The sequence below is a fragment of the Trichechus manatus genome, unplaced genomic scaffold (assembly GCF_000243295.1).
Source record: "Trichechus manatus latirostris isolate Lorelei unplaced genomic scaffold, TriManLat1.0 scaffold00043, whole genome shotgun sequence".
Taxonomy (NCBI): Eukaryota; Metazoa; Chordata; class Mammalia; order Sirenia; family Trichechidae; genus Trichechus; species Trichechus manatus.
Genome location: NW_004443979.1, coordinates 6,314,597 through 6,327,569, shown reverse-complemented (window position 1 = coordinate 6,327,569; position 12,973 = coordinate 6,314,597). Strand labels below are relative to the sequence as shown.

Genomic DNA, 12,973 nt, shown 5'->3' with positions numbered 1-12,973 from the left:
CCTATACAAAAATCAACTCAAAATGGATCATAGACCTAATATAAAGCTAAAGGTATAAAACTTTTAGAAGAAAACACTTTGTGGCCTTTGGTTAGGGCAAAAATTTCTTACATACAACATTAAAACCATGATGCATACAATTTTTTTTCATAAATTAGACATCAAAATTAAAAACTTCTGCTTTTTGACAGAATGAAAAGACAAGCCACCCACTGAGAAAAAATATTTGCAAATCACATTTCTGATAAAGGACTTGCATCCAGAATAAACTAGGGGTTGCAAACTATAGTTCTATTGTGCAGGCCAATTCCAGCCAACCATCTGTTTTTGTTTTCCTGGAACACAGCCATGCCCAGGCCTTTAAATATTGTCTGTGGAGCCCTGGTGATGCAATGGTTAGGTACTCTGCTGCTAACTGAAATGTCAGCAGTTTGCTCTGTAGGAGAAATGACCTGGCAATCTGCTGTCTTAAAGGTTACACTTGGAAACCCTGTGTGGCAGTTCTACTGTCCTGCAGGGCAGCAACTAGCAACAAAAAATACAAAGTCTTATACATAGATGGTTCATGTCAGCTTTATGTTTAATAGCCCAAAATTAGATACAACCCATTAACAGGTGAATGGATAAACAATTGTGATAATCCAGGCAATGGAATACCACTCAGTAATAAAAAGGAATGAACTACAGGTATACACAACATGGATGAATCTCAAAATAATTTTGCTGAGTGAAAAAAGCCAGACAATAAAGAATACACAACTGCATGGTCCCATTTATACAAAATTCTAGAAAATGCTTCTGTAAATATTACAGCCTTGGAAACCCTATAGGGAAGTTCTACTCTGTCCTACAGGGTCGCTATGAGTCAGAACTGACTCGACCGCAATGGGTTTTGGATACATTTGTAAAAACTTATCAAATTGAGTACTCTGAATACGTGCAGCTGACTGAAATCAACTATATCACAATGAAGCTGTTAAACCCGTTGGTCTGTCCTGCACTTTGAAGGGCATACATGATTTTGTAACATCATGTATTGGTCATTTAGAAAACATCAGCTCAATGAATGATGCATACCTTCCAAATGTTGACACATTTCACTATACAATTTCAAAAAAAAAAAATCACACTCATTAATATTACCACCAATCTCATCAGAAAAGTCTTTAACTATTTAACCAAGCTCATGGTGACCGATACAAGTTTTCCAAAATTCTAATTACTGCTTGAAAGCTTGAATTTTATCACTGGCAACAAATACTGTCAGTTATTTTCCTTAAAGTTATAGGCTCACTTATTTTATTTTTGAGACAATGTCTCCCAAATATTTAAATCCCGATAATCATAGTTTGTCTATCAGTTATTCCTTCACGTAAAAATGAAATTCTATGAAAAAAGCAAGTCACAACTTGAACAATCACAAAAATGTTTTCCTAGAGAAAAGCACGGTACTTAACAATATGCAGCAAAACTGCTTTATGCATACTTCCCATTTCATCACTCAGAAAAAGATGTGTACTCCAGGGTGGAGATTTATTATAATTAATAATTTTTACTGCTTCATCAAGGACATCTTTAAATGAAATATATGTATTTTTTTAATTGCAAGTGCACAGTAGGAAAGAATATAATGACTACTACAAAAATTTGGTGCCAATGTCTTGATTTGTGGTAAGAGGCTGGCAGTTTTACCTAACATTGATTTTGCACCATCAGTGTAAATGTCTGCATGGTGAAAAAGGCAAAAATAATCACCGTATTACTATGAAAATAGTTTTGGCCTCAAAGATTCCCTAAAAGGGCCTTGGGGTCAAGTCTTCATAAGTCACATTTTGAGAACCATTGCTCTATATCAAGACTTTAACAAACTGTAAATAAAATATCAATTTTATAATTACTCCATTTAAAATTTTTAAGGTTTAGCCACAAAGAAATATCTTACTTTTGTGTGATCTTGTCATCCGATCAGATTTAGCAGATGCATCCTTAACTCGGTTATGATATTCTAAAAGGAATGTTCGCTCATGCTCAAAGAAATCGTCTACATCCTATAGGAGCAAAAGAAAATTTATGAATTTTTTTTTATTTATTCGCTTTAGTGAAATACATAAATTACTTCATGTTATAATTATAAATATATAAATATATATAAATATATAAAATAGCACAGCTTTCTCTAAAAATCAGATGTTATATTTAGTTCACCAACAAGTTAAGACTTTAGTAGACATGTACCATCTATTGAGTAAGAAATATTCCATGATTTTGGAGTTTCAGGCTTAAGTTCCCCATATAGTTCATGTTTACATGTTATGCTCTGAAATGTGTTCCTAATTGTGCCTCTATAACAAACACATTCTTGCCAGCGGAGTGATCAACTGCTTTTGAGCACAAAGGAAAAAATTCTGGTAGAAAGAAATAAAATAACAATCTATTTTTCTTATTCTATGGGCCATTGCTGAAGGCTGCCTGACCTTAGTCACTAGGGCTCTCTCTGACTATTCCAGGAAATCTGGCCAAATTATCTGATCAACCGTTGCCTTCAATTCTTTTATAAACAAAGCTTATTGTTGAGTGCTGTCGATTCAGACTCATAGCGACCCTATAAGACTAATCAGAACGGCCCCATAGGGTTTCCTAGGCTGTAATCTTTATGGGAATAGATCACCAGGTCTTTTCTCCCACAGAGCTGCTGGTGGGTTCAAACTGCCACCTTCTGATTAGCAGCCAAATGCTTAACCATTGCATTACCAGGGCTCCCTGAAACAAAACTGCTCGAGTGCTGTCAAGTCAGTTCCAACTCATAGCAACCCTATGAACAACAGAACAAAACAAAGCTAGGTATGCATTAAAAATAAAAAGTATTAACAGTACTTCCCCTCTTCTAAACTAGCAACTACTGAAAAAGTGTCAAATTATATGATGTAAGTTGAGACCCACATCAACAGAACACAAGAAGCAAAAGTTGTTGCTGTTGTTGGCTGCTGTTTAGTCAGCCCTCTACTTATGGCAACCCCATGCACAAAAACAAAATGCTGCCAGGTCCTGTGCCATCCCCACGATTGGTTGTGGATCACACTATGGTGAACCCATAGAGTTGGTTTTCATTGGCTGATTTTCAGGAGTAGACAGACAGGCCTTTCTTCCTAGTCCATCTTAGTCTGGAAGCTCTGCTGAAACCTGTTCAGCATCATTGCAACATCCAACTCCCCACTGACAGACGTGGTGGCTGTGCATGAAGTACACGGTCTCCCACACTTAAAGTGAGAATTCTACCACTGAACAACTAATACATCACTAAGCAAACGTTAGTACTGACAAAATGTCACTTAAAATCTGTAATTCATATATACCAGTTTTCTTAACTGTAAAAATAGGAATAGGTATACTACTTAACTTGCAGGATTGTAGTGAAGATTAAATAAGAAAATCAGCATGTTGTAAATGTTCAAATAATGTTAGCTATTACTTTGCTAATAAAATTATCAAAATCATAATCGGCAGTGTTTTACATTTAATGGCTAAGAGAAATACTTAACCCTTATTGAAAATCAGCCGAAGTACATGCATGCACTATCAAGATATCAATTGACCTATCTCTGAAAAATAAGAGTACAAATCAAATAAATAATATCTACTCGTTTTACTGTTGACATGTTTATAAAAACATGTTTTTTTCCTCTTCTTGCCCCACCCTGCAGCTCTCTCTTGCATCCAGAGGGACTCTGTGTGCGTGTGGATGGACATTCCACACAGCACACTGATCTTCTCTCCTGTGCCTCCCCTCTGCTCAGCTGCCCCCCGGGTACCCCTTGACCATGCACACAGCACATGTCAGTGACACAGTCTACCCTCTGGAGGATAAACCCAGGGAAGAAGCCCACATAGGACCTGGAAGAGGACCTGGATCTGAGCACAGAAATATGGGGTTCTAGATCTCTGAAGCAAGGTCTGGATAGGAGAAATAGGTATGGGCTCCAGGTGGGCACATCCCCTTGGACCTACAGATTTGCAGCCCTTGGAGAAGGGAGTTCTTTAAAGAGTGGAGCCCTGGGCAGGGGCCCTGGTTTCCCAGGTGTAAGGACTGTACTTCTCTTTTACAAACTTCTCTTTTACTCCAGAATAAGCTTTTTGCACATCTGAAATCTCAATCTCTCTCCTTCTTAAAAGAAGTAAATTCTCAAACCAATAACTCTATTAATCAAATAAATTCTTACCTTTACTCCAGAAACAATTACGCCATCTGCTGATTTAACCATGTTTTTAAAGAAATCTTCAAGTTTCTCTTTTTTATTTTTTCCTCGCACACTCAACTGAAAAAGACAACTGAAGTTAGCATTTTTTTCAGATTACAAACAGAAAATAGTGCCACCTCTATTCTTTAACATCAAAATGGCAGTCTCAAAAGAATTTCACCATGCATATCAGTGATTTTTTACAATAATATATTTTATTTTTGTTATTGAGAATATACGCAGAATATACACCAATTCGACAGTTTCTACATGTGCAATTCAGTGACACTGATTACATTCTTTAAGTTGTGTAACCATTCTCACCCTCCTTTGCCGACTTGTTCCTCTGCCATTAACATAAACTCATTGTCCCCTAAGTTTTCTGTCTAATCTTTCGAGTTGCTATTGTCAATTTGATCCCATATAGATAGACCTTAAAAGAGCATAATGCTCAAGGCAGACATTCTTTACTAGTTAAGCTATTGTTTGACTTTAAGAAGACTTCAGGGAATACTTTTGATTTAAGGTTTAAAGATGATCTCAGGGCAATAGTTTTGGGGGTTCATCCAGCCTTCATGGCTCCAGAAAGTCTGGATTCCATGAAAATTAGAAATTCTGTTCTGCAATTTCTCCTTTTGATCAGGATTCTCCGACAGAATCTTTGATCAAAATGTTCATTAAAATCTTGAAATAATCTATAACATCTTCCTTTCTCTAAAAGTTCAAATTCTACTACAGCAAATACATGAAATCTGTCCTTTTCCACTCCCACTATCGAAGTAAAAGCACTCATCAGCCTTGCCTAGACTACTACATTGGACTACGAGTTAATGTCTCTCATTTCCTCATTCCGATCCATTCTGCTACCTGGGATAGCTTTCCAAAATCAAATTTTGAGTACCTCTTCCTTACTAAAAAAAGTTAGAGTTTCATAACGCTCAGAGAATTAGAGCCAATTTCCTTAGTAAGGTATTCGATACTTTGAACAATCTAGTTCAACTTACCTTCCCACCCACCACTCTACCGCTACAGAACCCTATACTCCAGGTCAAAAGGTTCTCCAAAGCAGCTCTGAACTTTTAGTTTCCTCTGTACCTGAAACGGTATCTCCCCTCCCCACGAAAATTCTATGCAGGCTCAAACATCCAAATTAACCCTTCCAAACTCATAGTTAGAATTCATGGCTCTATCTTTAGTCCTCCCAACACACTAACATACCCTGTTTCTTTTTTTTTTTAAACCACATTCCTAATATTAATTAATTCACTCACTCAACAAATCAATGTTGTAATTGTTAAGTGTCATCTAGTCAGGACCTGACTCGTGGTGACCCCATGCACAACAGAACGAAACACTGCCCAATCCTGTGTCACCTCTATGATCAACTGCGAAGCAAACTTTTGTGATCCATAGGGTTTTCGATGGCTGACTTTAGAAGTAGATCGCTAGGCCTTTCTTCCTAGTCCATCTTAGTCTAGAAGCTCTGCTGAAACCTGTTCAGCATCATAGCAACACCCAGGCCTCCAACAACAGATGGGTGGTGGCTGTGCATGTGGTGCATTGGCCAGGAATCAAACCTAGGTCTTCCGCATGGAAAGTGAGAATTCTACCACTGAACCACTAATGCCCTTCCAACAGACCATTACTGAATGTCTATTAAAGTCATGTACTGTGCTAGATGCTGGGAACACAAAAGTGATTAGGAGGTAGTCCCTACTCTTACAATTTACGGTGTGGAGGAGGATATACAGAAGCAAGCACACGATTAAATACAGTGTGATAAGTACAGAGGCATGCACAGAGTACTAGGGGGAGCACCTAAGAGGAACTCAGTACAGACTTAGGGGAAGAGAAAGCTAAGACTGGAGGGTGAATGATCAGTTAGGGGGCTGCTTCATAACTCAGCTAAGAATTATAAAAATTGGAACTAATCTTTAGTTCTGACAATAGAAAGAAATGGATATACACCTAAAATAGTAAGGGAGTAAAACAGACAAGATTTGGTGACTCCTAATAGGAATAGGGAATGGAGGAGTCATGGGTAATTTTCATATTTTAAGGAACTGGGTAGATGGCAGTACCTTCTTTGAGACACAGAATATAAAAGGATGTATCAGTTTGGAGAAGAATTCAGCTGAGGGTAAAATGAGTCTAGGATGTTAAGAGGGCATCTAAATGGAGCTTTTCAGTAGACTGTTTAATACATAGGGCTGGGACTCAGGAGCTACAAAGACTTGTAATTCAACAGCATATTAGAGTATTTGAAGCTGTAAGAGTAGATGAGATTACATAAGAAGAATTTACAGAAGTCTACAGAAACTTCTAGACTTCTAGCAAACTCAATGAGGGACCCGGGGGAGAACCAAATTTAAATGAATTGGGTACATGAGGGAAAAGCCCATGAAAGAGACTGAGAAGCAGCCAGAGAATTAAGAGGAAAACTCAGGAAAGAATGGTGTCACAAAAGCCAAAGGAGAAATTTCAGAAGGAAACAGAGGTCAATGTGTCAAATACCAAAGTAAGTCAAACAAAATGATTGAAAAGTATCTTCTGGAGTTAGAAAAAGTTAGAAAAATGGTGATTTTGTGCAAATAGTTTTAGTAAAGGTTGAGGGAAGAATCCAGATTTTAAGCTGAATAAAAAAAGTAAGAGGGAAGGAAACGGAAATAAAGGAAGACTAAGATTTTTCTGAAGTTTCTGCTTAGATATGAAGAGGAAGAGAAAGACTGGCAAGTAGCGAGATGTGAAGTAAAGCTGAAGTAGGATTTTATTAAGATAGGAGAGACATAATGTTTACAGGCTACAGGAACAAAAGAGGAGGTTAAAAATCAGAAGAGATCACAAACACCTGAAGTACATAGGATCTAGCATAGCTAGAAAGAGATCATCGTAAAAATAGAAAGGTGCAATGTAATACAACATATAAATAAAGAACAAAAACCCCATGATCATCTCAATAGGTGCAGAAAAAACATCTGACAAAATCTAACACATTTTTTATGATAACAACATTTAAACTAGGAATAGAAGGGAACTTTCTCAACCTGGTAAACAACATCTACAAAAAAACCCACAATTAACGTCATACTTGGAAGTCCCTGAGGGGTGCAAATGGTTAACGTGCTTGACTGCTAACTGAAAGGTTGGAGGGTCAAGTCCATTCAGAGGTGCCTTGGAAGAAATGCCTGGCAATCGAGTTCTGAAAAATTAGCCACTGACTATGCATATTTTCACCAAAAAAAAAAAAGAAGGGTCCTCCAAGGTTGAGAAGGTAGAGTGTTGACATGTTGTGGGGTTGTTAACCAACGTCATAAAACAGTATGTGTACTGCCTGTTTAATGACAAACTATTTGTTCTATAAACCTTCATCTAAAGTACAATTAAAAAAAAAAAAATAAGCCACTGAAAACCCTATTCGGCACAGTTCTACTTTGACACATACAGGGCTGACATGAACACAGAGTTGCCATGAGTCAGAATCAACTCGACAGCAACTGGTGCTGGTAAAATCATACTTAATGGTGCAAAAGCTTTCCCCCTAAGATCAGGAACAAGATAAGGATATCCACTTCTGCCACTTTTATTTGACACTGTACTGGACTTCTAGCCAGGGCAATTAGGCAAGAAAAAGAAATAAAAGGCTTCCAGACTGAAAAGGAAGAAGTAACTATTCCTATTTGCAGATGACATAATTTTATACATAGGAAATTCTAAGGAATCCACCCAAAAAAATAAGGGCTAGTAAACAAGTATGACTGCCAAAGTGGCTGAAGATTACAGGGAATACAGGAACCTCAGGGATTTGATTTCTGATTGCCTTCCACTTCCTGCGAGCAAGGTCAACATCTGACCAAGGGAACTGCTGCTAAGTTAAAATGAGCTTTTATGGAAAATGGGAGAAAGCCATCTAGAGACACAGATTGCTATAAATGACAGAGCAGAGACTCTAGGATAGATGGAAAAAAAGGAAAGATAGAATTACTACTAAAAGGGTCTAGAAGTACCAATGGGTCAAAGAACAGATAAAATGGGAATAAAGAAGAGGAAAACTGTAAGCAGAGAAGGCTGTACTTGGAGCCTTAAACTAGGGTTTAAGAACACAGAGGTGAAGCAGTTAAGGCGATGACAAGGTCCTGGATGTAGCTGCTGACAGAGGTAGAAAGAAGTGAATGAAGTTGGGTAGTTAAATAAGCCCGACAGTCTGAGACTCAGATAATACCTACTGGAACAGAGAAAATACACAGCTACGTCAGTAAAGCAATACTAAAGGCAATCACTCCTTATGGTAGTGACTATTTTTCTCATACAACTAAGCGCCAGAAGAAGCTTTTCTATGCTTCCCATATGCCTCATGGCCTTTTTAGGCTTGACGACATCCTACCCCCACTTCAACAGCTCATCAGTCCCCTGATCCTCCAGAAACTTAGATAATAGAACAGCATGTACAGATTTCTTTTCTAGTACCACTGAACTGGGATAAAGATTTGAAAAAAACAGCATTAGAAACAAGACTGAAAAATGTTTTTAATTTTGGGCATATATCTTCTACAACCTGTTAACAAACTTAATATTAATTAAAGAACACTTGCAAAATACTTTCCAGTTCATATTATCTTTTTAAAGGCTTTTGCCAATATACTATTCACTGATACTAAAAGTTATCAAAATGCATCATTACCTTTATCTCTACAAAGCATATGTTAGTTTGTGAGAAAGAAAAATAAATAAACCAACTTTGGTGGAAGAAAATTTAAGAAATCCTAAGATTTCCAAAAGCTATTTATAAAGCTAAAAAAAGGCTTTTATAAAGTTCCACCACTCATTTGTCAGTTTGTCGTACTGTGGTGGCTTGTATGTTGCAGTGATGCTGGAAGCGATGCCATCGGTATTTCAAATGCCAGAAGGGTCACCCATGGTGGACAGGTTTCAGCGGACTTCAGGACAAAGTGAGACTGGCAAGAAGGACCTAGCAATGTACTTCTGAAAAAACTGGCCAGTGAAAACCTTATGAATAGCAGTGGAACATTGTCTGGTATACTGCCAGAAGATAGCTCCTCAGGTTGGAAAGCATTCTAAATACCACTGGGAAACAGCTGCCTCCTCAAAGTAGAGTCAACCTTAATGACATGGACAGTGTAAAGCTTTCAGGACCTTCATTTGCTGATGTGGAAAAGACTCAAAATAAGAAGAAACAGATGAAATATCCATTAGTAACTGGAAGGTGAAATGTAGAAGTACGAATCTAGGAAAACTGGAAGTTGTCAAAAATGAAATGGAATGTCAAAGATCAATATCCTAGGCATTAGTGAGCTGAAATGGACTGGTATTTGCCATTTTGAAGCAGACAATAATGTGGTCTACTATGCTGGGAATGACAAATTGAAGAGAAACGGCATCACGTTCATTATTAAAAAGAACATTTCAAGATCTATCCTAAAGTACATGGTGTCACTGATAAGATGATATCCATTCGCCTACAAGGAAGACTAGTTAATACGACTATTATTCAAATTTATGTACCAACCACTAAAGCCAAAGATGAAGAAATTAAGATTTTTAGCAATTTCTGCAGTCTGAAACTGATCAAGCATACAGCCAAGATGCATTGATAATTACTGGTGATTGGAATGCAAAAGCTGGAAACAAAGGAGGAGGATTAGTAGTTGAAAAATACAGCCTCAGTGATAGAAATGATGCCAGAGATTGCATACTACAATTTTGCAAGACCAACAACCTATTCATTGGAAACACCTTTTGTCAACAACATAAACGGCGACTATACATGTGGACCCCACCAGATGGAATCCACAGGAATCAAATCAACTACGTGTGTGGAAAGAATGATGGAAAAGCTCAAGATCAGTCAGAACAAGGCCAGGGGCTGACTACAGAACGACCACCAATTGATAACAAGCAACTTCAAGCTAAAGTTGAAGAAAATTAAAACAAGTCTACAAGAACCAAAATACAACCTTCAGTATACCCCACCTAAATTTAGAGACCATTTCAAAAACAGATTTGATGCACTGAACACCAATGACCGAAGACCAGACAAGCTGTGAGACAACATCAAGAACACCCTCAGGTAGAAAGCAAAAGGTCACTAAAAAGACAAGAAAAAAAGAAAAGACCAAAACGGATATCAGGAGAGACTCTGAAACTTGCTCTTGAATGTAGAGTAGCTAAAGTGAACAGAAGAAATGATGAGATATAAGAGCTGAACAGAAGATATCAAAGGGTGGCTTGAGAAGACAAAGTAAAGCATTATAATGAAGTGTGCAAACACCTGGAGTTAGACAACCAAAAGGGAAGAACATGCTCAGCATTTCTCAAGCTGAAAAGAGCTGAAGAAAAATTCAAGCCTTGAGTTGCAATTCTGAAAGATTCTATGGGCAAAGAACTGAATGATGCAGGAAGCATCAAAAGAAGATGGAAAAACTATAGAGTCACTGTACCAAAAGGAACTGGTCGACGTTTAAACATTTCAGGAGGCAGCTATGATCAAGAACAGACGGTAATGAAGGAAGAAGTCCAAGCTACACTGAAGGCACTGGCGAAAAACAAGGCTCCAGGAATTGATGGAATACTAATGGAGATGTTTCAAAAAATGGATGCAACTCTGGAAGCGCTCACTTGTCTATGCCAAGAAATCTGGAAGACAGCTACCTGCCCAACTGGAAGAGATCCATATCTGTGCCCATTCCAAAGAAAGGTGATCCAACAGAATGTAGAAATTACTGACAATATCATTAGTATCACACACACAAATAAAATTTTGCTGAAGATAATTCAAAAACAGTTGCAGCAGTACATCAACAGGGAACTGCAAGAAATACAAGCTGGATTCAGAAGAGGATGTGGAATGAGGGCTATCACTGCTGATGTCAGATGGATCTTGGCTGAAAGCTGAGAATACCAGGAAGATGTTTACCTGTGTTTTATTGACTACGCAAAAGCATTCAACTGTGTGGATCGTAGCAAATTATGGATAACATTGGGAAGAATAGGAATTCCAGAGCACTTAATTGTGCTTATGTGGAACCTGCACATGGACCAAGAGGCAGTCATTCAAACAGAAGAAGGTGATACTGAGTGGTTTAAAATCAGGAAAGGTGTATATCCAGGGTTGCATCTTTTCACTATACTTATTCAATCTGCATGCTGAGCAAATAAAACAAGAAGCTGGACTATATGAAAAAGAACACAGCATCAGGATTGGAGGAAGACTCATTAACAACCTGCGATAGGCAGATGATACAACCTTCCTTTCTGAAAGTAAGAGGACTTGAAGCACTTACTGATGATGATCAAAGACCACAGCCTTCAGTATGGCTTATACCTCAGCCTAAAACAAAAATCCTCACAACTGGACCAATAAGCAACATCATGATAAATGGAGAAAATACTGACGTTATCATGGATTTCATTTTTCTTGGATCCACAATCAATGTCCATAGATGCAGCAGTCAAGAAATCAAACCACGTACCGGACTGGGCAAATCTGCTGCAAAAGACCTCTTAAAGTGTTAAAAAGTAAAGAAGTCACCTCGATTACTACTGCGGGCCTGACCCAAGTCATGGTGTTTTCAATCACCTCATATGCATGTGAAAGCTGGACAATGAACAAAGAAAGACCGAAGAAGGACTAATGTCTTTGAATTACAATGTTAGTGAACAATATTGAATATACCATGGACTACCAGAAGAACAAACAAATTTGTCTTGGAACAAGTACAGACAGAATGCTCCTTAGAAGTGAGGATGGCAGTACTTTGTCTCACACACTTTGGACATGTTATCAAGAGGGACCAGTCCCTGGAGAAGGACATCATGCTTGGTAAAGCATTTGGTCAGTGAAAAAAAAGAAGACCTTCAACAAGATGGACTGACACCATGAATGCAGCAATGGGCTGAAACACTGCAATAATTGTGAGGATGACACAGCACTGGGCAATGTTTCATTCTGTTACACACAGGGTCACTATGAGTCTGAACCGACTCGACGGCACCTAACAACTATTTATAAAGCTGACCTAAACATTTAATAATCTTTTACTTATTAATTCAACAAATATTTACATTTCAATTGCCAGACAAATTCTAAAATAGTGGGGATTTGTGGTGCCCTCACACAGCTTACATTTTAGTGGGGAAGAGGGGAGACAGACAATGACTGTGTGAACAAATATTAAAAATACAGATGTATCAGTTGGATTCCTCTACAACAACAAAGAGAACTTCGAGAGGAAATCACCAAATCAATACCATTTACAACAGCTCCCAAGAAGATACTTAGGAATAAATCTAACCAGAGATGTAAAAGACCTATACAATGAAAACTACAAGACCCTACTTTAAGAAACCAAGAGACCTGCATAAGTGGAAGAACGTACCTTGCTCATGGATAGGAAGACTCAACACTGAAAACACCAATTCTATCCAAAGTGATCTACAGATACAATGCAATTCTGATCCAAATTCCCAAGGCACTTTTTAATGAGATGGAGAAACAAATCACCAACTTCATATGGAAAGGGAAGAGGCCCCGGATAAGTAAAGCATTACTTAAGAAGAAGAACAAAGTGGGAGGCCTCACACTATCTGATTTTAGAACCTACTATACCGCCACGGTAGTCAAAACAACCTAGTACTGGTACAACAACAGATACATAGACCAATGGAACAGAATTGAGAATCCAGACATAAATTCATCCACCTATGAGCAGCTGATATTTGAC

General features: G+C 38.0%; 1 protein-coding gene across 1 annotated transcript in view; it reads right to left on the bottom strand.

Annotated features, from left to right (window-relative positions):
* The window catches only part of SNX6 (sorting nexin 6), a 58,345-nt gene that overhangs the window by 24,477 nt on the left and 20,895 nt on the right, over positions 1–12,973 (bottom strand). The window contains exons 7-8 of the mRNA XM_004376522.3: positions 4,218–4,313; positions 1,943–2,048 (exon numbers count right to left, since the gene is read on the bottom strand). Of these exons, the coding sequence (XP_004376579.1) occupies positions 1,943–2,048; positions 4,218–4,313 (202 nt within the window). The remainder of the gene's footprint in view (positions 1–1,942; positions 2,049–4,217; positions 4,314–12,973) is intronic.